The 26,437-nt window shown below is 39.2% G+C and overlaps 1 protein-coding gene across 3 annotated transcripts in view; it reads left to right on the top strand.

Annotated features, from left to right (window-relative positions):
- The window catches only part of Dpyd (dihydropyrimidine dehydrogenase), a 925,939-nt gene that overhangs the window by 881,897 nt on the left and 17,605 nt on the right, over nt 1-26,437 (top strand). For all 3 annotated transcript variants that reach the window (XM_060392818.1, XM_060392819.1, XM_060392817.1), the window contains one exon: nt 22,366-22,509. In XM_060392818.1, coding sequence (XP_060248801.1) covers nt 22,366-22,509 — 144 coding nt within the window. The remainder of the gene's footprint in view (nt 1-22,365; nt 22,510-26,437) is intronic.

Here is a 26,437-nt window from a genome sequence, read left to right as displayed (position 1 = left end):
ATCATTGAAAATTGTATTAAATCTTTCTGATTTAATGTCTTTTCCTATTGCTGTGATAAAATACTCTACCCAAAGTAACTTGTAGGGAAGCCAAGGATTTATTTTGGCTGAATGTTCAAGGTTATAATCCATTCATCATAGAAAGGTCCCTGGGGTAGAAGCTTGAGGCAGTTGGTCACCTTGAATCCCTGGCCAAGAAGCAGAGGCTGATGCATACTGCCACTCAGCTCTATTCTCTATTCGTATTGTCCAGGGTCCCAGCCAGGGAACAGTGCCACCCATAGTGGGCTGGCCTTCCTACATCAATTAACACCATCCCAGTAATCCCTCTCCTAATCACTGAAAGGTGATTCTGTGTTCTGTCAAGTTCATGATTAATTAATTAATCATAACCATTAAATTGACTGTTCAATTATTTGCTTACGGTTTAAAAAAAAAAGACAACACATTCCTTGATGACAGAGATGATACCTACTTTGCTATTTATTAGTTCATTAGGACCTACTACCTAAATTTGGCTAGATATAAAGTTCTTGACAAGTATTCATAAAGGGTTTCTGCCAGAGATGGTTTGTTAATTTTACTTTCAGTGACTTTTCCTAAAACACCAAAAATACTTGAAAAGCTTTCCCTAAAACATCAAAAAGCTTGAAAAGCTCCTGACTTGTCCTGAAAGAGAAAGCATCTTGATTGGGATCAGGTCCGAAGTGAATTCTGTCTTGTGAATGTTGTTGCTTTTTCTACATCTACATGCAGAAACTTGTTAAATACATAAAAGATATTTCTTCTTTGTTAAACATTTCTTTCTAGCATGGCAAAACAGCTTCCCTTGTAATTAAAACAAAACAAATAGTTTCTACCTAGTTTTGATTTTTCCTCCAATATAGTTTCTTTTCAGCCTGGACTGGTCATGTTTTGGGAATATGACCTGAACTGTATGTAACCCAAAAAAGAGTTTTAGCTTGCATTAAAATGCAATGCCTTGCAGCCTGTGCCTCCCTTTAGGGTAAAAAAAGCATAAAGCAGTCACCCAGGTGTTTCCATATTGGAAGATACTAAGTATCACACTGAATAGATGTGAGGAGAAAAAACTGATTAATCTACTACTTCAAATGCAGCCTGGATCCTGTGCTCCTTTTCATTTGTGTTTTCAGCAGAGCCATTTTTTCATCATGTCATTTTTCTTCTGTTTTTCTTTGCTCCCATCCCATTGTGTGAAGTAATTTTTATTCCATTTTTCCCTTGTTGGTTTTTGCCCTTGCAACAAAGGGCACTCTTTGCAACATGTAGCCATGAAAGCTCTAGCATTTTGAAGGTGGATTTCAAACACAAATTATTTCATCCAGTCCTCCTAAGGATGTGACAGGACTGAGTAGGAAGGCTTGCTTTGTGTGTAGTTAATATTTGTGACATTTTAATTCAGAAAGCTCACTTCATCTTTATATTATTATATTGAGCATCAATCAGGTTTATACTCACTATAGTAATAAAATATTCAGTTCTATGCTGTTTTATAGTTTTCAAAATAGTAAAACTCTGTATTTGAATAATCTGTTAATGCCTTTCTTATTTCAAGTGATGGCACAGCACTAACAGACTGGGTGATCATTGTTATTCCTGTGAGACACGGCTGAAAACAGGCTTATAAAGGGCAAGCCACTCGCCCAGGTCCTTGGGTCAGTGTCTGAACCCTAAGATCAGTGGCTGTTCTGCACATTGGGCTACCAGTAGAAAAGGCTATTGTCTTCCACTGCCCTGAAATTCCAGTAACTACCATATGCAACCACAAAAACAACACACACACACACACACACACACACACACACACACATGTACATGCACGTGTATCTATCTATCTATCTATCTATCTATCTATCTATCTATCTATCTAGTTTTCATTTCTTGGCCATTTCATGACTGTTATCATTTATATCCACTGTAACATTATTCTGGTTTGTTTCTACACAATGTGTCTTACGTGAGTTTGTAACTAGGCAACAAACTTCTTACATATAATTTCAGGTATAATAATAGTCATCTACATTTTCCACTTCATGTCACTCATAATCCCTTTCAAATTTTTAGAAATAAAAAGTTTTATTTATATCAGTTGTCTATTTGGAGCTCACTACTAAATGATGAGAATATATATATACATGCATGCACGCACCTATGTGTATTTAGTGTTTTTGATGTATCTTTTACCTATACAGCCTTACCATGTTTATAATATCATCCAGCCTTGGAAGTTTGGTAGTTATCCACAGCATCACTGTCTTACAGCTGAAATAGATTCAAAATGTTCTACAGGTCAAAAGAAGGCATGGAATTAAAGTTTACTGCACATTTCAGTGTTTCGTCCACAAGCTATATGATAGCAGCTGGGGATAAATCCCCAGGATTTCTAACTGTAAATTTAAAGACAGAATGAACCCTCACTGGAGGGAGCATCACGGACTAGCTAGTCCCACCCCCTCATCTTACATATGAGGGAAATGAGACCCGGAGAGAGTTGCCATTCTACCATGGGTCACAAAATTAGCTGATGGCGAGGCAAGGCTCAGACCCGCGTCTCCAAAAGCTCAACTGCGTACTACCTCCAATCTGCCACGTTGCCTGCCCCAGCAAGATGCCTCCCATGGGCACTGCTTCTTGAAGCTGAAGTATATTAAATTCACATTTGGCTGCTAATCATTTTCTCAGCAGCTCTATGGTATTTCATTAACTGCTGCATGTAACACTGTGGCCTTTCACCTGTATTAACTTGAGCTCATTAAACTTGAGGCCAGTCATAAACAGACTGAACTAATTCAGATATTTGGCTTCATATGTGTTCGGCGTTTCTCTAATGGTTTCTACTGTGTGAAACACTGTTTTTTTTTTTTTTTTTCCCTTCACAATTTGTGAAATGAGAAAAACAAGGAGCATGGATTTCTTGAAAAATACTCCAGATGGAGTGCACATTTTTATATCAGTAATAATATATTGAGGATCTTATGCGAGGCTCTGTGAGGAGGACACAGAATTGTGACAGGAGGCACAGCGCAGACTGGGGATTGAGTTCCTGATTCTGTCACGTAATGAGGAGAAGAGGAATGAGTGATTGGGAAATTCTGTACCTCAGGCTTGTCCTCAAATATTTGAAGGCAAATACACTCACCAAGAGGACTTGGTGTTCTCCACACTTTGCGAAGTATCTGCAGAGGAAGTTGAAGTGGGTCCCAGATACAGAAGCCAGAAAACATGGAGTTCTGTTGTCCAAAGACAGAAGACACATGTCTCAGCTTTAAACAGTGTTATTGGCCTTCCCTCTACTCTTAGGCTCTTTCTCACCCTGAACAAAGTAAATGATGCCATGCACACTGGCAAAAGGTGCCCATACGTCCATCAACTCATATGCTCATCTCTCTGAAAACACTCTTAAGACATATTCATAAGTACTGTCTTACTGCATTATCTAGACATGCCTTGGCTCATGAATATCAAACATGTAACTCAACATTATGCTACAGGACTGCTGTTTACTTCCTAATTTTAAGTCTTCAGTGGTAATAGCAATAATTTTATGGATTGTCTAGCTTACTGTCCTGCTGCAAACAGAGTCCCATCTCTAATATTCTAGAGGATTCTCTCTGCTACAGTCAGGATACAATCGTCTATCTTTCCTTCTATGACCATACCATCTGGTCACAAATCTTCAAATATTAGATGCTTTCATACTTCCTAATGAGTAAAATCCAATCCAGCTCACCAAGAATCCAGAGTCTTTCTTATATGCCCCAGATTTTCCCCACAGCGACCCTGCCAAGTTTCTACAAACTAAGAGTAAATTCACCCTATATTTTCTCCATTTCACTCCTCTTTCTTGTTGTCTGCTTGTATTGTTGAGACCAGATATTGCTGCGTATTTCTTACTGGCCTGAAACCCACAGTGTAGCACATTTTGACATCAAATTCCTGTATCTATCTGCCTCTTGTATGCCAGGGGCACCACTCATGTGCCCTACCATCCAGCTCCACTTCATTCCTTTATCTCCTTTCTTTTCTAGTACTGTAAGCACCTGGGGTTTTTCGGCGTGAACATTTCCTTCACCCTAAAGCCTTTCTTCCACTCTGGCTATTATCAGTTGCTCATCAAATCAATTGTCAGGCTACTTCAGCATCTCTACCTGCATTTACCCAACCTCTCCTTAGAAGCATTCTTGTAACCCATATGTCAACCAAGCTCATCCAATTTTGTCCGTCTGAGGTTGCTAAAAAATCTCCAGAAATTACATTTGCTAGGTTGCTTCTGACTGCTGTGATTGAATTCTGACTCTCTCAAACCTTACTTGCTCTTGGTTTCTATTCTCTTAGCTATATGCCAAGCCAAACATGAAACTCAATTCCGTGATTTTTTTCCCCCAGATTTCTCATGAAGGCACATAATTGTGTAGTGGGGATCATAACCATGCACACATCTCACAATAGAAGATCGGCTCTCATGTCCAACAAAAGCTCTTTAACCATTGACCGCAGTAGCCCTGCTCCTTCTGAGTACCCTTTTCTATCTTCTCCCCTCATTCTGCCCTCTCCCTCCTCCCTTCTCCTCTCTAGTCTCCTTCTGCTTGAATATTCTTTGGCATTTCTCCATACACGGAGATTGGACTCTCTCTTTGTTTCTGTCTTTTCTAAATCAGAGGCCCATTTCCCAAACCATGACCAGAAGATGCGGCCAATTATTACAGTAAGTGATGACAGCTTCAAAGAAACCTGATATGAGCCATCTAAATGCTATTTGAATATTAAAGTCTGAATGTTCTCAACCCAGTTTCTCTGCAGATGAGTCAGTCTTTCTTACAAACCTCTGTGAGGTTCCCAAAAAAGGATCTCCTCCTATTCATTGTGGCCTCAGGGCCTGCAACCATACGGTAACGACAAAAACCAAACCTTGCTATAATCAGCTGTAGCTGGTGTTCTATAATGCTAGAATTACTTCTGTGTGTTGATATTGTTCCTAATGGGTAAGTCATCTGCTGGTTCAGGGGTACCTCTTCCAAACTCTTAGCTTTGTCCCTCCAGTGTTTCTTTTGCTTGGAAGATTGCCTTCCTTGTTCTTGACCCTCATACCTTCATTGGCATACCTCATACCTTTGCCCAGCTGCTTTGAAGGTACTCAGGTTAACCTAACCTCCAGAACTCAGGTTAGCTGTCACCTCATACAAACAATCACTGACCCTTCAGCCTGAACTAGGTACACACTGTCCCTGTTCACATAACAGCCTGTGTCACCTGTGCCATAGCCCTTGTCACAGGGTAATGCAATGATTATTAACTGTAAGTTCTTTAAGGACAGATTGTCTTTAATATATATAAATTTCAAGTGTGTGGCACTCTTTAAAATTTATGAATTACAACTGTTATAATGGTGACATTATTTGTTTCATGTAATTTCTAATCATAAATGAAATATGTGTGCCATTTGTTTTTATCTGGAAATTGCTAAAATGTCTGACATTTCAAACACGATGCAAGATAGTGTACCTGTTCATGCTCTTTACAATATTGAGTAACTGGTAAATGATAGAGCAACACTTTCCTCTCGGGGCTCTCAAGGAAGGAAGATGGACACATGCTAAAAGTGACCAGACAATGTAGGAGGTGTGAGTCTTAAAATATGTGCTGAGTATTCTGTGTACCATTAGGGGCCTTGTACACTGGGGAGGAGAATCAGGAAAGGAAATTTCTTAGATGCTGTGAAGACTTAGCTCAACCTACAGGCCAGAATGGCATGGACTGTGTAAAAAAAAAAAAAAAAAAAATATATATATATATATATATATATATATATATATATATATATATATATCGTGAAAGTGATAGTGTGTAAGCATCTGGAGATATATGGCACCATACACAGCACCGGAAGCAAAGGAGTGTAGAATTAACCTAGCAGTTGTGAGTATTACAAACTTTATTCTTAACACCCACATTAACCCTGTGAGGTAGAGTTTATCATTCTTGTGTCATGGATAAAGAGAAGCCATTGTAAAATATCTCAGTGATTAACTGTAGTCAAATAGCTAGAGAATGCAAAACTATGACTATTATGCACAGTTAACTTGTAAATCAGTACCCTAAACACTTCAGGAATGTTGGCTCTCTAATCTTATCCATGAAACGCAGGCCATAATTGCTTTCAGCTGACTTGGTTATTATATGTGTATATTATATAATTTATGCATATATTCATATATTTACATATGCACACACACATATGTTCTTTCTTTTTCTTTTCAAAGGTGGCATGCTTCAGTATTGCTTGCCAAACTCTAGTGTCCCAATTTTCACCATAATACAACAAAACACATAGTATATAGATAGTCTTTTATCTTCTTACTGTTCTTCACTGTCCAAGTCTGAAGAAATTATTGCATTGTTTCTTGTTTTATCAGTTTAAGCATTACATGTCAACTGCTCATGGGAATAATGTGAATTTCTTTCACAAGTTTTCTTTTAATGCTGTAATAAATACTATATTGAAATTGTACAGTCAAAATATTTTCCTTTTATTGAAAATAGATTGTTTTATCATATGATATATCCTGATTATGGTTCCCTCTCCATCTATTTCTCCCAGTTTCTCCCCACTTTCCTTCCCATCTATATCTACCCTTTTCTGTCTCTAATAAGAAAACAAACAGGCTTCTAAGGGATAATAATAAAATAAAACATAAGAAGATAAAACAAAACCCAACATGTAAGAACTGAACAATTCAAGCAAAGAGAAGGAAAAGAGCCCCCCAAAAAGGCCCAAGAAAGAGATACAGACACAGGGCCCTACTTGTTCTCACATTCTCCCATAAAGACACAAGACTGAAATCTATAGGTTTTAGCATGTTTATCCTATATTACATATTATCCTAATATCCACTTCTAAGTGAATAAATCTCATGCATGTCTTTATGTTTCTAGGATACCTCACTCACAATGATGTTTTTCTACTTCCATCCATTTTCTGAAAATTTCATAATTTCCTTGCTTTTAATAGCTGAGTAGTATTCCATCTGTAAATGTACCACAATTTCTGTATCCGTTCTTTGGCTGAGGGATGTCTAGGTTGTTTCCACATATTGGCTATTACAAATAAAGCTGCTATGAACATAGATGAGAAAATGTCCTTTTTGTATGGTTGAGCATCTATCAGATATATATGCCCAGGAGTAGTATAGCTGGGTCTTGAGGTAGCACTATTCCCAGTTTTCTGAAAAAGTGCCAAATTGATTTCCAAAGTGGTTGTACAAGTTTACATTCCCACCAGCAATGGAGGATGGTTCCCCTTTCTTCCCATCCTCTCCAGCAGACTTAAAGAAGTTAAACAACAAGGAGGATCCTAGGGAAGATGCTTAATTCTGATTCAGAAGAGAAAACACGACAGACACTAGAAGTAGTAGAAGAGAGGGAACAGGGCAGGAACCTACCACAAATGTCATCTAAAAGACTCCACCCAGCCAGGGATCGAAGCAGATGCAGAGACACACAGCCAAACTTTGGATAGAGCACAGAGAGTCTTATGAAAAAGGGGAGATATAAAAGGGTACAGGAGCCACACAAGGAGACCAACAAAGCCAAAAATTAAAATAAAAGGGTCCAGGGGGCACTGCAGAGACTGGTGCATCAACCAAAGAACATGCACAGAGAGGTCCTAGACCCCCTGCTCAGATGTAGCCTGTACACAGCTCAGTCTCCATGTAGGTTCCCAAGTAAGAGGAAAAGAGACAGTTTCTGACATGAACTCTGGTCACCTGCTCCTTGATCACTTCTCCCTGGTGGGGCAACCAAGTCAGCCCACAGAGGAAGAGGATCTAGGCAGACCTGATAGGCTAGGGTCAGACAGCAGGAGAGGAGGACTTGCCCTATCAGTAGACTAGGGGAGAGGGATGGGAGAGGAAGAGAGAGGGACAGTAGGACCAGGAGGAGATAAGGGAGGGAGCTACAACTGGATACAAAGTGAATAATTTGTAAATCTTAATAATCATAATAAATTAAAAAACTGGAACTCATAATATATACTTATAGGGTAAAAAGAGCGAGAAAGAGAGAAAATAAATTATATATATATATATATCAAAAGAAATAAAATTTTAAAAGCTCTGAAAAGACATTGAAACAAGGAACCTCCAAGGATGCTGTTGAATTTCTGTTGACCATCTACTTCTGAGCATGAGGCCTACCCTTTTTTTTTTGCATCCATAGATTAATTTTTTTTTAATTTTTATCAGTTACATTTTATTAACTCTGTACCCCAGCCATGTCCCAATCCCTCATTCCCTCCCAGTCCCTCCCTCCCTCCCTCATCTCCACCGTGCCCCTTTCCAAGTCCACTGATAGGGGGGACCTCCTCCCCATTCATCTGATCCTGTTTTATCAGGTATCTTCAGGACTGGCTGCAAAGCCCTCCTCTGTGGCCTAACAGGACTGCTCCTCCCTTCGGGGGTGGGGAGACCAAAGAGCCAGTCATTGAGTTCCTGTTAGAAATAGTCCTTGTTCCCCTCACTTTGGGAAACCAATTGGTTACTGAGCTACCACAGGCTACATCTGAGCGGAGGTTCTAGGTTATATCCATACATGGTCCTTGGTTGAATGTCAGTCTCAGAAAAGACCCTGTGCCCAGATATATTTGGTCCTTGTGGAGCTCCTATCCTTTCCCCATCAGACTAACTCCCCTTCTTTCTTATGATTCCCTGTACTCTGCCAAAGGTTTGGTCATGAGTCTTTGCTTTGAAAACACTGCTAGTTAGAGTCTTTCAGATGCACTCAGTAGACTCCTGTCATACGTTCAATGCACATCCCATCTGTCTTTCTAAACGAGGATTGATCATCTTACCCCATGTCCACTCAATTGATTATCTTTTTTTAGGTGTATAGATTTCATTATGTTTATCATATCTTATAGGCCTATATAAGTGAGTATATCCCATGTTTGTCTTTCTCCTTCTGGGATATTTCACTCAGAATGATCTTTTCTAGATACCACCATTTGCCTGCAAATTTCATGATTTCCTCTTTTTGATTGCTGAGTAGGATTTCATTGTGTAAAAATACCACAATTTCTGTACCCATTCCTCCGTTGATGAACATCTGGGTTGTTTCCAGGTTCTGGCTATTACAAATAAAGCTGCTACAAACATGGATGAGCAAGTATCCCTTTTGTGTACTTGAACGAACTTTGGGTATATACCTAGCAGTGGTATAGCTGGGTCTTGAGGAAGCACTATTCCTAATTGTCTTAGAAAGCGCCAGATAGCTTTCCAGAGTGGTTGTACCAGTTTACATTCCCACCAGCAGTGGAGGAGGGTTCCCCTTTCTCCACAACCTCTCCAGCATGTGTTATTGCTTGAGTTTTTCATCTTGGCCATTCTGATAGGTGTAAGGTGATATCTCAGGGTTGTTTTGATTTGCATTTCCCTGATGGCTAATGAGGATGAGCATTTCTTTAAGTGTTTTTCTGCCATTCGATATTCCTCTGTCGAGAATTCTCTGTTTAGCTCTGTTCCCCATTTTTTAATTGTATTACTTGGTTTGCTGCTTTTCAGCTTCTTTAGTTCTTTGTATATACTGGATATTAGTCCTCTGTCAGATAAAGGGTTAGTGAAGATTCTTTCCCAATCTATAGGCAGTCGTTTTGTTTTGATGACGGTATCCTTTGCTTTACAGAAACTTTTCAGTTTCATAAGGTCCCATTTATTGATTGTTGCTCTTAGAGCCTGTGCTGTTGGTGTTCTGTTCAGGAAGTTGTCTCCTGTGCCAATGAGTTCTAGGCTGTTCCCCACTTATTTTTCCAATTGATTTAGGGTATCTGGTTTTATGTTGAGGTCCTTGATCCACTTTGACTTTAGTTTTGTGCAGGGTGATAAATATGGATCTATTTTCATTTTTCTGCATGTAGACATCCAGTTGGTCCAGCACCATTTGTTGAAGATGCTGTCTTTTTTCCATTGAATGGATTTGGCTTCTTTGTCAAATATCGAGTATTCATAGGTGTGTGGAGTTATTTCTGGGTCTTCTATGCGGTTCCATTGATCCTCCTTACTGTTTCTATGCCAATACTATGCAGTTTTTATTACTGTTGCCCTGTAGTACAGCTTGAGATCAGGGATGGAGATACCTCCAGATGATCTGTTGTTGTACAGGATTGTTTTGGAGATTCTGGGTTTTTTGTTTCTCCATATGAAGCTGAGAATCTTTTTTTCAAGGTCTGTAAAGAATTGAGTTGGTATTTTGATGGGAATTGCATTGAATCTGTAGATTGCTTTTGGCAGCATGGCCATTTTCACAATGTTAATCCTACCAATCCATGAGCACGGGAGATCTTTCCATCTTCTGATATCTTCTTCGATTTCTTTCTTCAGAGACTTGAAGTTTTTCTCAAACAGGTCTTTCACTTGCTTGGTTAGAGTCACACCAAGGTACTTTATGTTATTAGTGGCTATTGTGAAGGGTGTTGTTTCCCTAATTTCTTTCTCAGCCTTTTTGTCTTTGGTATATAGCAGGGCTTCTGATTTTTTTGAGTTGATTTTGTATCCTGCCACTTTGCTGAAGGTGTTTATCAGCTGAAGGAGTTCTCTGGTTGAATTTTTGGGGTCGCTCATGTATACTATCATATCATCTGCAAATAGTGACACTTTGACCTCTTCCTTTCCAATTTGTATCCCCTTGATCTCCTTTAGTTGTCTTATTGCTCTGGCTAGGACTTCAAGTACTATGTTGAAGAGATATGGGGACAATGGACAGCCTTTTCTTGTCCCTGATTTCAGTGGGATTGATTTAAGTTTCTCTCCATTGAGTTTGATGTTAGCTATAGGCTTGCTATATATTGCCTTTACTATGTTTAGGTATGTGCCTTGTATCTCTGATCTCTCCAAGACTTTAAACATGAATGGGTGTTGGACTTTGTCAAATGCTTTTTCGGCATCTAAGGAGATGATCATGTGGTTTTTCTCCTTCAGTTTGTTTATGTAGTGGATTACATTGATGGATTTCAGTATGTTGAACCACCTTTGCATGCCTGGGATGAAGCCTACTTGGTCATGGTGGATGATATCTTTGATATGTTCTTGGATTCGGTTTGCAAGTATTTTATTGAGTATTTTTGCGTCAATATTCATAAGAGAGATAGGCCTGAAGTTCTCTTTTTTTGTTGGGTCTTTGTGTGGTTTAGGTATTAAGATGACTGTGGCTTCATAGAATGAGTTTGGTAGTGTTCCTTCTATTTCTATTTTGTGGAATAGCTTGAGGAGAATTGGAGTTAGCACTTCTTTGAAGGTCTAGTAGAATTCTGCGCTGAAGCCATCTGGTCCAGGGCTTTTTTTTGGAGGGGAGACTGTTAATGACTGCTTCGATTTCCTTGGGAGATATAGGGCTATTCAGTCTTTCTACCTGATCTTGACTTAGTTTTGGTAGATAGAATCTTTCAAGAAAATTATCCATTTCATTTAGATTTTCAAATTTTGTGGCATATAGGCTTTTGTAGTATGACCTAATAATTGTTTGGATTTCCTCAGTGTCTGTGGTTATGTCCCCACTTTCATTTCTGATTTTGCTGATCTGGATAGTTTCTCTCTGCTTTTTAGTTAGTTTGGCTAAGGGTTTGTCTATCTTGTTGATTTTCTCAAAGAACCAGCTTTTTGTTTCATTGATTCTTTGGATAGTTTTATTTGTTTCTAGTTGATTGATTTCAGCCCTTAGTTTGATTATTTCCAGCCGTCTGCTCCTCTTGGGTGTATCTGCTTCTTTTTTTTCTAGGATTTTCAGTTGGGCCATTAAGTTGTTTGTATGTGATGTTACAAATTTCTTCTTGCAGGCATTTAGTGCTATAAATTTTCCTCTGAGCACTGCTTTCAATGTGTCCCATAAATTTGGGTATGTTGTGCCTTCCTTTTCATTGAATTCTAGGAAGTCTTTAATTTCTTTCTTTATTTCTTCCTTAACCCAGCTGTCATTGAGTAGTAAGTTGTTCAGTTTCCATGTGCGTGTCGGCTTTTTGTTGTTTCTGTTGTTGTTGAGGTCGAGCTTTAGTCCATGGTGGTCAGATAGTATACAAGGAATTATTTCAATCCTTTTGTATCTGTTGAGGCTTGCTTTGTGACCCACTATATGGTCTATTTTGGAAAAGGTTCCTTGTGGTGCTGAAAAGAAGGTGTACTCTTTTGAGTTTGGGTGAAACGATCTGTAGACGTCTATTAGGTCCATTTGATTTAGGGATTCTGTGAGTGCTTTTATTTCCCTATTTGGTGTCTGTCTAGTTGATCTGTCCCTTGGTGAGAGTGGAGTGTTGAAGTCTCCCACTATTACGGTATTAGGATCAATGTATGATTTAAGCTTTAATAATGTTTCATTTATGAATGTTGGTGCTCTTGTATTTGGGGCATAGATATTCAAATTTGTGATGTCCTCTTGGTGGATTTTTCCTTTGATGAGAATATAGTGGCCCTCCTTATCTTTTTTGATTAACTTGGGTTGAAAGTCTATTTTATTAGATATTAGGATGGCTACTCCAGCTTGTTTTTTGGAACCATTTGCTTGAAAAACAGTTTTCCAGCCCTTTACTCTGAGGTAGTGTTTATCTTTGTTGTATAGGTATGTTTCTTGGATGCAACAGAATGTTGGATCCTGTTTCCTTAACCATTCTGTTAGCCTTTGTCTTTTTATTGGTGAGTTGAGTCCATTGATATTGATAGATAATAGTGACCAATGCATGTTAGTTCCTTTTGTAATGGAGTCGGTAATCTAACCCTGTTTCATTGCTTGGTTTCTTTTCATTTTTGTTGGGATATTATCTGTATGCCCTGTTTTCTTGGGTGAACTTGTTTTCATTGGATTGGAGTTTTCCTTCTAGTATCTTCTGTAGGGAGGGTTTGCTGTGTAGATATTGTGTAAATTTAGTTTTGTCATGGAATATTTTGTTTTCTCCATCTATGTTGATTGAAAGCTTTGCAGGGTATAGTAGTCTGGGTTGACATTTGTGATCTCTTAGAGTCTCCATGATACTTGCCCAGGCCCTTCTGGCTTTCATATTTTCTGATGAGAAGTCCGGTGTGATTCTGATAAGTCTACCTTCATATGTTACTTGGCCTTTTTCCCTTGCTGCTTTTAATATCTTTTCTTTGTTCTGTAGATTTAGTGTTTTGACTATGATGTGACGTGATGTGTTTCTTTTCTGGTCTAGTCTATTTGGAGTTCTGTAGGCCTCTTGTATATTTATGGCCTCTTTCTTTAAGTTGGGAAATTTTTCTTCTATGATTTTCTTGAAAATATTTTCTGGACCTTGGAGTCTGGAGTCTTCTTTTTCATGAATTCCTATTATTCTTAGATTTTGTCTTTTCATAGCATCCTTGATTTCTTGGATATTTTGTGATTGGAACTTTTCTGATTTTACTTTTTCTTTGAGAGAAGTATCCATTTCTGCAAGTGTGTCTTCAGCTCCAGAGGTTCTCTCTTCCATCTCTTGTATTCTGTTGGTGATGCTTACTTTTGTGGTTCCTGATCTTTTCTCCAAGTTCTCCAGCTCAAGGGTTTTCTCATTTTGTGTTTTCTTTATTGATTCTAATTCTGTTTTCATGCCTTGCACCATTTCTTTCATGTGTTTGAATTTGGATTCCTGTCTCTCTACGGTGGCCTTTATTTCTTTTTTCATTTCCTTTTTATATGCCACTAATTTTTCCTCTATTTGTGTATCTATTTGTTTGGCTATGTTTGCCTGTGTTTCTTTAAGGATATTGTCTATTTCTTCTTTGCCTCCAATTGACTGGCCATCTCTTTGAAAGACTTGTTCATTTCCTCCTTATGAGCCTCAAATAATTGGGCAAGCATGGCTTTAAAATCATTTTCCTGTGCTTCTGCTGAATTGGAGTATCCATCGATTTTGGGGTTTGCTGGTGAAGTCATGATGTCCTGATTTATGTTGGAAGTGTTCTTTCGCCTACCCCTGGCCATTGGCTTATCTGAAACCTTCCATGTTTGTTTTTGGATTCTGCAGATCAGACTGGTGCTGTCTCTCTCTGGTGTCTGGAGAGTTCTTCAGGAAGCTGAGCACTCTCAGCGTGTGCTGAGGACTAGCTGTACCTGTGGGAGGAAAGTACGCAGGCGCAAACGGGGCAAATGCAAGCGTGTGTGTGCGCACGTGTGTGTGCGCACGTGTGTGTGTCTGTGTGTGTAAGTGTGCGTGGACGTGTGTCTCGAGGGACAGAGACATGGCTAATGTTGAACCCTTGAGTGTGTGGGAGGGGCTCTGCACTGTATATGTCACAGACGCTAATGATGATTGCAGCGCAATTCCTGGCATTAACTGCCTTAATTCCTCAATCAGGCCCACAGGGCAGGAACTTCAATGTCCCTAGTGCCCCTCTGTTTCCCAAAGTGGGTATATGGGTGGGAGGGGGGTTCGATGCCTGGCTTCTGATTTAGAAGGACCCAGGATCTGGGGAACTGCAGATTCTCAAGGGTGCACTCACTTACAGGCAGGTCTCTTGGCAGAGATGAGGCCTACCCTTAAGAGTACTTTGCTTCCACAGGGAGACTTGCTTGGAGGAACTAAATTATCATTTGCAAGTGGTAATTAACTGGAGATAGCTTGTGTCCACTTCTACTCAGCTCTAGGGCACACGCACACCCTGTTTGTGCTGCCCCTGTCACTGTGTGTTTGTATGTGTGCTAATCCTATTAATTTAAAGGGTCTTGTTTCTTTGGTGTCCTCGCTCCTCCCTGGATCTTACAATCTTTCCACCTACTCTGCGCCCTGACGGGAGAGATTTAAAGGAGACATTCCTTCCAGGGCTGAGTGTCCCAAAGTCTTTGCACATTGTCTAGTTGTGGCCTTTGTATTTATTCCCATCTGCTGCAGGAGGAAGCTTCTCTGGTGATATATGAGGCAAGGCACTCATTTGTGAATATGGCAAAATGTCATTAGTAGTTACTGTATTGCTACATTATTTTTGTCACACAATAATATATATATATATATATATATATATATATATATATATATATTTTTTTTTTTTTTTTTACCCTAGGTCTCTGGGCTATCTAGTCACAGGTTCTTGGTCACCCAATCAGTGTATGCTACGGGTTCCATCTAGTGGAGAGGGGCTTAATTCAAATCAGATATTGGGTGCTTGCTCCCACAAGTTTTGTGCCACCATTGCCCTAACATATCTTGCAGGTAGGGCACCATTGTAGATGGAAGGATTTGTAGCTGGGTTGGTATTTATATTTCTCCTTGGGTAGATGTGAGTTACCTTCCTGTACCAAAGATGGTAGCACATACAGTGAAGGTTCTATGTAGCCACCAGCTCAACTTCTCCACGTTCAATGAGTTATGTATATTGCCCTTATTGGAGCCTTGCTGTCAGTTTGTGAAGAGCAACTGTAGTCTTGGCAATAGGCTGGGTTGTTTGAGTGTTCCCATGGGACACCTTTGACCAACAATTCAATTAACCATAACCATTTCTAGTACTTGAATCTTCATCTGGTAAGGAGATGTCCAGGTCTCAACATTATTTGAAAATTTCATTTAGATCACCTTCATGTATGTGCATACTTTTGAAGTTTCTACTATATTATATTTCTATACTAGCCTTTATATTGTCCTTAAATTTAATTGCCTCTCTCCTTACTCCCTCCCTTGCCTCTTTCTTAGCTCCCTTCCCCACTTGATCTTCCCATTTCACATTCCAATTCACTCATAACTACTTATTCTATTCCCCTTTCTTAGGGAGAGCTACCTGTCCCCTTAGTCCCTTACTCTATCCCAAATTTCTGTGCTTCTATAGATTGTAGCTTGGTTATTATTGATTGAATAGCTAATTTCCACATACACATAAATACATGCCATATATTTGTCTTTCTGGGTCTGGGCTACCTCACTCAGGATGAGAATTTTTTTCCTTGTAGTACTATTTACCTGTGAACTTTGTAGTTTCTCTTTTTGTGGCTGAATAATATTCCATTGTGTAAATATACCAGATTTTCTTTATCCATTCAGCTGTTGAGGGACATCTAGATTGTTTCTATTTTCTGGTTATTTTGAAAAAAAGCAACAATGATCATAGTTGATTAAGTGTTTCTGTGGGAGGATAAAGCATCAATTGAATATACGCCCAAGAGTGGTATAGCTGGATCTTGAAGTAGATTGATAACCATCTTGAGGAACTGCCACACTGATTTTCATGGTGGCCATAAAATTTGACGATCCCAACAACAATGAGTGAGTTTGCTGCTTGCTCCACAACCTCACCATCATGAGTTGCCAAGATTGATCTTAGCCATTCTGACAGGTAAAAGATGAAATTTTAAAATAGTTTTAATATGCATTTCCTCAAAGACTAAGCATGTTGAACATTTCATTAAGTGTTTCTGGGCCATTTGAGTTTCTTCTTTTGAGAATTCTGTTTAGCTCTATAGCTCATGTTTTAATAGGGTTATTTGTTTTCTTGATATCTAGTTTTTTGAGTTCTTTATATATTTTGGATATTAGTCATCTATGAGATGTATAGTTAGTACAAGCATTTTCTTTCTTTCTCTCTTTCTTTCTTTCTTTCTTTCTTTCTTTCTTTCTTTCTTTCTTTCTTTCTTTCTGGCCCTTTTTCAATTGGAGGAAATAACTGGTGGAGTTGGGAGCTAAGAAAAAATAATCAGTTGGGGTTGGGGGAAGGAATGTTGAAGAGTAAGGTCTGTGTGATCTTCTGGAGATAGGGAGGGAAGAAATGCCAGAGCAGCCAGAGCAGGTGGTCTGCTGCAGAGTTGGCATGAGATTGAAGAATGAACGAGAAGAGAGGAAGGAGAAGTGAAGATCTGCAGTGAGCCTTCCTGCTTCCCTGATGGGATGGGTTCTCAGAAAATTAGTTTCTCAGTGTAAACCATGGTAAAGCAGATATCAAAACCACAGTCAAATGTGAGTCAGCAGTTGCTTTTATAGTTGAGAAGGAAGTACCTGAACTCATACAGCACAGAGCTGGCAGGACACCCAGCAGCACCTCTGCCTTCCACATTGCATCACATCACTCTAGGCACACAGCAGTTAAAAGCAGGCTCGGAACATTCTGTAGATTTCTTCATTTCAACATCAGTGTTGCCATTTTACATATACTAGAAGACTCAGAGAGTTTATGATTCCAACCATCATACTACAGTGCTCTTATTTTTATTTTTATTTTTAGATGTCCAAAAAGCATTCTAATTGCCTTATGTATTTTAAAGACCAGTTCTATGGAAATACATTGTCTTATATTTCTCCGATTCTTGGTCACTTGAGGACATTTAAACTGTATTCCTAGGAGTAGGGTGCACCATGTAAATAAATAGGGTAAATGTGATAAGTTAAGAGTATTTATTTTAAAATTTAGGTTGACATGAGCCCTTAATGAACAGTGAGAAATATTTACACAATTAAGCACTATGATCACTGTATAGATTCCACATGGAAACTATTTTACCCTTAATCAAGTCAGTTTATTGGCAAATGTAGACATTCTATACTGTATTTGGGAGAGGAGGAGTGAACCCAGAGATAGCTAGAGTAGTCATCTTATACATAATTATGTCTTTTGATGAATAATGGTCCACAGTAGATAGTTGTAAAATTTATATTTTTATATCTGTGTTATCCTTCAGCTTATCAAGGCATAGACATACACACATGTGCACAAAAACAAAAGAGATGGATGGGCATATCAGTTGTTTGCAGTTCATACTAATTCATATGTATATCACTCAGTATAGCTATGAAATCCTTTTATCTTTTTGTGTTATTACTGTAGATATCACAGTAATTACTCTTCTTACAGTTATTGTTTCCAATCAGATAAGAGAGTATAATTTAAAAAAATAGAATTGATGCACTACAGTTCTATAGAGTATGCTATTAGCCAACTCTATGCCATTCTCATAAAAGTTATGCAATTTAAACTGGATGATGGCGGTGCCTGCTTCTATTAGAACAAGAACCCTTTTCCACTCTGTAATATGCTCAATTACCTTTAGATTGATCCGTGAATAAATTATAATCCAAATAGACTACTTTTCCTCCAAGCTTTGCTGGCTTAAGGAATCATTGTTGATTCATGGTGTTGTCACCTTTCTATCAGCAACGTAATGCTTTTTATATCTGGATAGAGACAATTTTAGTGTGAGATACTGTTATCTTTAAATGAGTAGGATTTAGATTTTCTGGTGAGAGCAAATTCATCAATGATGAATCCCTGGAGAAACTACTGAAATAGAAATCATGCCCTTTCTGAGTTATGTTCTGTTTGTCAGTTGCAAGGCAGCTTTGGATGGTCCTCAAGAACTTTTTGCCTCTGTTTGGGGAACCTAGCATGATGCTCAAAATCTCTTCCTTTGAATTTCAGCAGGCTCAAAATTTTATGTAAGAAAATAATGAATGAGGAGGAAAGGTTCCTGCTACTGCTCTACCAGGCCTGGCTGCTTCTTTTCCTACAATGGAAAATCAATTAGCTGCAATTTCAGGCAGAGATTTGAACCAAATGCTTTATTAATTAACACTGATTGAACACCTATACCCTGACCAGCTGCTTGTTCATCTTCACTATTTTTTAGTCTTGTCTGGTTTTGCTTTTTTTTTTTTTTCTGTCTGTTTATCTGTTTTGTCACAATCGGGCTGTTAGCATAAGCCTGAATGTAGACTGATTACAGGTGAAACAAAAAAAAAAAATAAATAAAACTTTTACATTAGCAGAAAAGCACAAGGACTCAAGTTCAAATGTCAGCAGTCATGTTTAAAGGCTTTGTATAGTGGCGGGTACCTGCAACCCTGCAATGGAGAGATAGACCCAGGCAGATCCCCCAGGCTCTCAAGCCAACCAGCTGAGTGTAATGGGTGAGCCCCAGACCCCAATGAGAGGCACTACCTCAAGCAAGGTGAATAGCATCCAAGCCATGTCAGATTTACCTGGAGCACAATGCAGGTATGCATCTACACTCATATATAAACATACACCTACACGCATACATGTGTGTGTGCACACACACAACTTTCAGAACTTCTAAACCCTAGAGGCACTTTAATACATGTGTGTATGTGTATGTGTGTGTATGTGTGTGTATGTGTGTGTACATGTATATGACGTGTGTATGTGTGTATGTGCACACACAAGAGAAAGAGTGTGTGTGTGTGTATATGTGTGTGTGTACATGTATATGACTAGATACACATTTATTTTTAGGTGTTTGTGCGTGTATATCTATGTCAAAGCCTGAGGGGTTAACATTAAGTTTATTCTACCTCTCTGAGACAGAATCTTTCAGATGAACCCAGAACCCACTGAGTCAGGCAATCTAACTACCGTCTTGTTCCTGGGATCCTCTCTCTCTTTGCTTCTTACATGCTGGGATTACAGGTAGTTGACTATGCCTACCAGAATTTACATGACTACTAGGATCCAAATCTAATAGTTTACCCACTGAACATTCCCCTACCCCTACACTTATTTTTTCAGAATTTAATTTTTCATACTAATGACTGAGGCAGTAATTCCTGTGGCAGCCTTGAAGTTTTGGAAGGAAGGGTCCCTTAGCCTCTGGTCTCTCCACATGACAATAAGAGGCTAGAAATGGGTCCATCTGAGTTTGCAGCTGTGTGGTTGGGGGTTGAAGAATATTCACTGGTATTTTGTGCATGAGTTTTTAACTTAACCAATGAACAAATAATATCCTATGGAATCTTTATGTTAAGTTGAGAGCATCTCCTTATTACTGATTATACAGATGAACAAATTGGGTTTTTGGCACTGCTAGCCACAGGGAAAACTGAATGCCTCAATTTTATACGGGGTGAATGTGATCAACTAGTACAAAAAAAATCTGAAGATATCAGCCCATTAGATGCTTACACTAGATGTCTGCTACTCAGTATGAAGGGATTTTAAATATTTAGAATCATTATTATTGCTGTGAATGCAGTGGTTTAAGGGTACAGATTAACTACATCTCTTTGTCCATCTGAATGAAGAATAATCTTTTCAAATTCTGCTGTGTGTGTGTGTGTGTGTGTGTGTGTGTGTGTGTGTAGCATACCTGGGCAGGGGTGCTTTTGGATACCAGAATATGTAGTTTTACCCCATGAAACTGGAGTCACGGGTGACTATAAGGATAGGTGTGTGGGTGCTGTGAACTGAACTCTGGTCTCCAGAAAAGGCAATCTTAATCACTGAACTATCTCTCCTCCCTGTGGGTAAGAAACCATCCAAGTAAAGGATACTATCCTCCAGTCTCTGTTTAAGGAAGATGAGCTGAGAAGTCACAAGAACGTTTGTTTTTGGAACAGCCTTTACAAAACTCAAGTGGAATTAGATGGTGTTGAGAGAAACAGGATCGATTACAGCAACCAGGATCATGGCTGACTTCTTTGGATTAGTTGACATGAGAGCCTGCAGAACGGGAGGCTGTGTGCTTAAACACTGAACTGTTCTTGATCATCTGAGCAATATATGATTCACATGTAAGGGCCCTTGACGAGCAAGACAAACGTATAAAGAATGATCTTCTCCCTTGTGTCATGATCTCATGTCATGTGATATGTGTTCTGCACCTTAGGAGACTCTATCTAGACACACGGGAACAGTCTCTAGTTAAACTCCAATTCTTCATTTGCCACAGGCATTCAAACAAATATTATTTGAACATTAAATGGGATGAAAAAATAAAATTCATGTAAGATTTTTATTTTTATATTAAAGGGGATTTTCTATGGGATAAGTTTTGAGGAGTCCCTTTGGACTCTGACTTTTTAAGCTTTTAATAAGCAAGCATCACTTATCTTACAGTAAAATATAGAGAAAATACTCTACCTTCCATCATTTCATGTTACTGTAAGCATTAAATGTTGTAATTTGGAAAAGTGCTAAGATATAGCGATGACGTACATAATTCTAATTCAATTGGGAATAAATTAATTTGGCGTTGACTTCCCTTTTCCGATGACTTGACTTTTTAATATAATTATAGTGAATTGATAATCAAAGTAACATGCTTACGTATATTTCCACATAAATATGTTTCCCTAATATAAATATACAGTTGAAGTCTATAGTCTGATCTACTTGATGGGCTTGCTTGTGCTCTGCTACCTACCCTCTCACAATCTCCAAAGATCTCATTTCCCTGGGGCCCTGTGCAAGCTGGCAAGTAAAGGCCGGTATTCGGAAACAAGTGTGATTTTTTTCCACTGAAGTACCTGCTAGGTCAGAGATCACAATGACCTTGTAGTGCTGTAGTTTTCTGAATCCCCATCAGCTAGAAAAGAGAGAGAGAGAGAGAGAGAGAGAGAGAGAGAGAGAGAGAGAGAGCTTTATTCTGCAGGACTAGAGTATGTGTTTGCAGAGGTATAAAAGACATGGCAATTCCAGCTTACAAGCGGCTGCGAAACATTTGGAATTCAATGGTGTCTGTCATCAGTGGGATGTGTCAGTAAAAGTGAAGATCAAAGGTTCCAGAAAAGGGGAAGGACACAGTGGAGAGTAGATAATTGTGGGATAATGAATGGTACGAGGGCATTTTTGTGTTAACTTGAAACCACTTAGCATTTTTCCATGGCACCTAGGTATCTTCCTAAATGAACTTTGTAAAGTACAATTGAATAACCTTGAGATTTAAAGCCTCATCGTGCTTCTGAATACTGATGGAGTTTGTTTAAGCACCGTGATATACCCTCTGCCTTTCGCTTCTATTTTTTGCCTCCTTCACGCAAAATAAAGTTTATTTTCTGTGCAGAGGAATCAATATTTTTGCCATTTTGTTTTTCAGCTATTCCAGTAAGTTGCAATCAACATTAGTTACAATCTTAAAGAGATGCAGTAAGAATTTGAACACAATAAAATGGAGATACAGATGAGAACTTTGGCAAAGTACCTATTCTATTGACAGAGGCATTTGTCAAGGGCTATGGCTGTGTCTATATTGTGCTAAAAACCTGACGAAGGGGAAAATAAAGCATCAATAGGTTTCACCTTCTGTCTGTACAAACCAAACAAATGGCCTCCTTAATAGCTATTGTTTTAAGTGAGTGGATTTGGTTTGCCATGGTGAAATCCATTCCACTCAGAAATGGATTTTAATTAACATCTGCATCTACCACATCTATGTTTGGCTGAAGTATCTTTGACTTTTTTTCTTTTTGATGCCAGATGGAATCTGGCACACAGAAGACGAGTGGTCCAGGAAGAAGGAAGACCTAGGTAACAGGGGATGTGAATCACTCTCCAAATGTACATTTGTTTGTTGATGGTACTTGTGTGTAGAGACATCCTCATGCTTTTCTTTTCTATTTCTATGGTTTTGATACAATTTCTGCTTTGTGTGTTTTTCTTTAAGAAACTGCCAAGTTTTGGACCTTACCTTGAACAACGTAAGAAAATCATAGCAGCGAGTAAAATGAGACAGAAAGATCAACATGGAGCTTGTTCACCACTCCAGAGAAAGCAGTTTATTCCCCAAAAGCCTATTCCTGCCATCAAGGTAAAAATTAAGATGAATTTATAAATGTATGTAATTCGCATTCAAATTTGGCTTAAAGGCTTTTTTTTTTTCTCCTTAAATGTAACATTGATTTTTTTTTTACTTTCAATATTCTGAACATTTCTAAAAAGTCTGTCTACCATAAAAATGCCTTCTAATAATTCAATAACCACCTACTTGTTTGCATCCAACTTTTGCTTATTTATGACACACTTTCTAGATCACGGCCAGGTTTGTGTTTCATGGAAATTTTGTGTATTAATGTATCAGGAGACGTTAAGAATTCTTCATACTTTCATAATCAACTACTAGTATTTTAATTCAGAGTTAAGTTTAAGAAGTCTATCAGTGACATGGGTCCAGTTGTACATGCCTGTAATCCCAGCACTCTAGCAGACAGAAGCAAGCAGGCCTCTGTGAGTTCGAGGCCATCTGATCTACAAAGTAAGTCTGGGACAGCCAAGGCTACCCAGAGAAACTTTGTCTTGAAAACAAATTAAGCTTGACCACTCTGTCATAGTTCCTGTGTTCAAACTCTAGCACCGACATGCCATAACCATATGAACTTGCCTCAGTAAACTAGTCTATGAAATGGAGTCAATGAAAGTATTTGCCTTCATACAGTTATAAATTTGATGGTATGTAAAATATTTTTAAGTATAGTGTCTGTCCTAATTGCTACTTGCTAATAATTATAATACCAGAATGGACAGGTTAGATAACAGCTTAGTTAGCTGGATCTTTCTACTTTGCCTGTTGAAGTGAACTCTAGGATGGGTAAGAAAATAAGGAACTCCAACAACCAACCAAGCTGCAGTTTTTTGAAGCCATTATATTCTCCAGGAAATCTTTACTTCAGAACAACCACGTGGCAAGTAATGTGCCAGGAGCTGAGCATCAGATGCTCAGTGACACTGACAAGCATATTTTGTAAGCTCATGAAACATACAATAGACAGAGAGAGAGAGATTAAACAAAGTCTGGCAGAGACAGTGTGGAATATTTGTGGTATGAGCTACACATAAGATGGATAGACTCTTTCAAGACTCCTAACTTAGAGCAAAGGAGCCAAGGAAATGCCTCTGGATGCAGTGGTTTGCCTCTTTGGCCTAGATGGCTTGAGAAATGCCTAGAAATGAGCAGATCAAGTTTCTGGGTGTGCCTGTGAGGACATTTCTAGAGATAACCCTGAGGGCTCTGACATAATGAGTGGAGTCAGCCCTTGATTGTTCTGCAATTTGACAGCAAGAGTGGAAAAGTGGCCAGAGGTAGACCTTCTTGGGAGAAAGAGGAACATGGGGATAGCTGTATGGAACCCCACTTGTGTTCTCTCACTCCCTGTCTGTTCCCTGGCTGCCATGATGTGAGCTGTTCTGCTCCTCCATACCCCTCCCTGGCATGATGGCCTGGCTTCTCTGAAACTGGGAGCTGAAGTCCTTCCTTTGCTAAGCTGCTTTTGCAATGTGTGAATTGCAATACTGATGAAGGAATTTATGCACCGAGTCAGAGGACTGATTGATCCTATGAACTCGATATGATTAGAAACATAGGAGAGTGGAAAAATACATCATGATCCAGAGTATATTGCATTTGGTGAATAGTTATAATGGAAAACACTGTATTGGAGTCAATACAACTTGACTGATTCTCAGTTCAGGGTTTGGCAAGTCCCATTGTACCAAAATATAAGGTATGAGAAAGGATTGAGAATAAGATGTGTTGCATTATTAATATTTACTATGGTTTACCTTTTAGTTATTCTGCGGTTATTCCTAAAGCAGCTGTATACCCAAATCACCACACAGAGACTGGGATTTATTTAATTAACCTAGAGCACATTGCTGGGCAATAGTTACCCCATCCTAAACCTCCAAGCCCGCATAGTTTTCTACCATTCAGATTTTACCCATTTTATTTACTTTTAGTCATATTTTAGTTCCAGTTCATTCTTCTACGTGGTTCCAAGTTCTCTCCTCTGGATTCTCTACTCCTCTCTCCTCCCACTGGCTTCCTTCCTTCTGCTCCCCAATCTGGACCAGGATGTCCCACCCTATATTCTCCACTGTACAGCATTGGTTGGTTGGTTGTTTAATTGACAGTATACAGAACAAATGGTGGCGTGTTTACACAAACTTGAGACAGGTGACGCTTAGAATAAGCATCACAATGCAATGTCCAGATTGAAGCCAGATAGTGGGTAGAGAAATCAGCATTTAAAAGAAGAAGGGTAAATTGTATATATTCCAAAAGAACATTATACCAACAAAGAGGTACAACTGACTAAAAAAAGGAACGAATCAGGATTTTGTTCCTCATGTCTGGAAGTTTGGTGGAATTTTACTGAGGCGGGATACAAATTTTACATTGAGTGTTTTCTTTTTTAAAAAATACAACAAAATATTTAATGAGCAAATTCATATCAGCAAATATGAAACTGCCACAGAGAGGAGGAGCAGGACAGATATCACAGGCTGAGGGTCAGGAAAAGACTAAGGAGAACCTTAGTTCTAAGTTTCAACTACTACGGACCAACTACTTAAGAAACCAGGGTGAATGTCCTGCTTCAATGGCTGTAAAGGCCTGAATGATCATGGCTGCATCACACTGTTGTGAGACTCTAATCTTGCATATATACCACAGGCAAACCAAGGAGACCAACACCAAAAGGCCTGCTAACCCTCCCATGCCCGCCCATTCCTTCAGATGATTCATGGCTGCAGCAATCCATGTTGATAATCCTGTGGCTAGTCCTGCATCCACTCCGGTAGAATTTACTGTGACAATGGCCACTCTCAGCTGCTCCATCGTAGTATCGAATTCTCCAGTCCAATTACCTAAAATATAGCTCGACAATTGTTTAGACAGATTTGCAGCACAGGAAAAATTCTCATGTTGTATGCTAGTGACACAAAGTCCAGCATACTTTCATTGACAGCCAGGTTGAGCTATTTGCCATAGGGTATCAATTTGCTCCTGCAAGAGGTCAATCCTCTGATTGAACACCATCAAGCTTCCTTTTAGTTGAGCATTAATTCCTTTATGTACAACTAAGGCATGAGCTACATTGGCTAAATGATTATTCAGGGTCTGAGCAGTCTGCCTAGTATGACTCATGGCTAATGCCCTGGTGGTAGCTCCAACAACCGCCAATGAGATGGTAGTAACAATGGTGGCTGTAGTTCCAAGATCCCTTTTCTGTCTGAAGAGAGTCATAGCATGAGGGGCATCAATGGGCACAGGCACCCAGTGAGGCATGCGAGTAACCAGGGCATACCTAAATTTACTAGCATTCCAGCATTGGGCAAAAAAGCAAGTATCATTACCACAATTACTTGGCTCTATCTGGCTAATAATGAATAAAAATGGGGGATATAGACAAACAGGTGTGGGCTTATAGGAAATATTATGAGAAGCCTTAACCCCTCGTTGGAACATCCTACGATGGAGCAGCTGAGAGTGGCCATTGTCACAGTAAATTCTACCAGAGTGGACGCAGGACTAGCCACAGGATTATCAACATGAATTGCTGCAGCCATGAATCATCTGAAGGAATGGGCGGGCATGGGAGCGTTAGCAGGCCTTCTGGTGTTGGTCTCCTTGGTTTGCCTGTGGTATATATGCAAGATTAGAGTCTCACAACAGTGTGATGCAGCCATGATCATTCAGGCCTTTACAGCCATTGAAGCAGGACATTCTCCCCAAGCATGGTTGGATACCATAAAAAGCTAAAATGATACGCTCAGGATGCGAGGCTAAGCACTGCACTCAGGGTCAGCCGCTTTGGACCCAGAGAAGAGCATGTCTGATTGCATGCGGGTTGATGCCCCAGGTCCCGCCTCTGAGAAAAAGGTATCGGACAGTCTGATGCTCTTTGGGTGGATGACACCTAAATGAACATCTGTACAAAGTCCCAATTTATTTCTAATAT

This window comes from Meriones unguiculatus, chromosome 10, assembly GCF_030254825.1.
Source record: "Meriones unguiculatus strain TT.TT164.6M chromosome 10, Bangor_MerUng_6.1, whole genome shotgun sequence".
Lineage (NCBI taxonomy): Eukaryota > Metazoa > Chordata > Mammalia > Rodentia > Muridae > Meriones > Meriones unguiculatus.
This window is presented reverse-complemented; position numbering and strand designations above follow the sequence as displayed.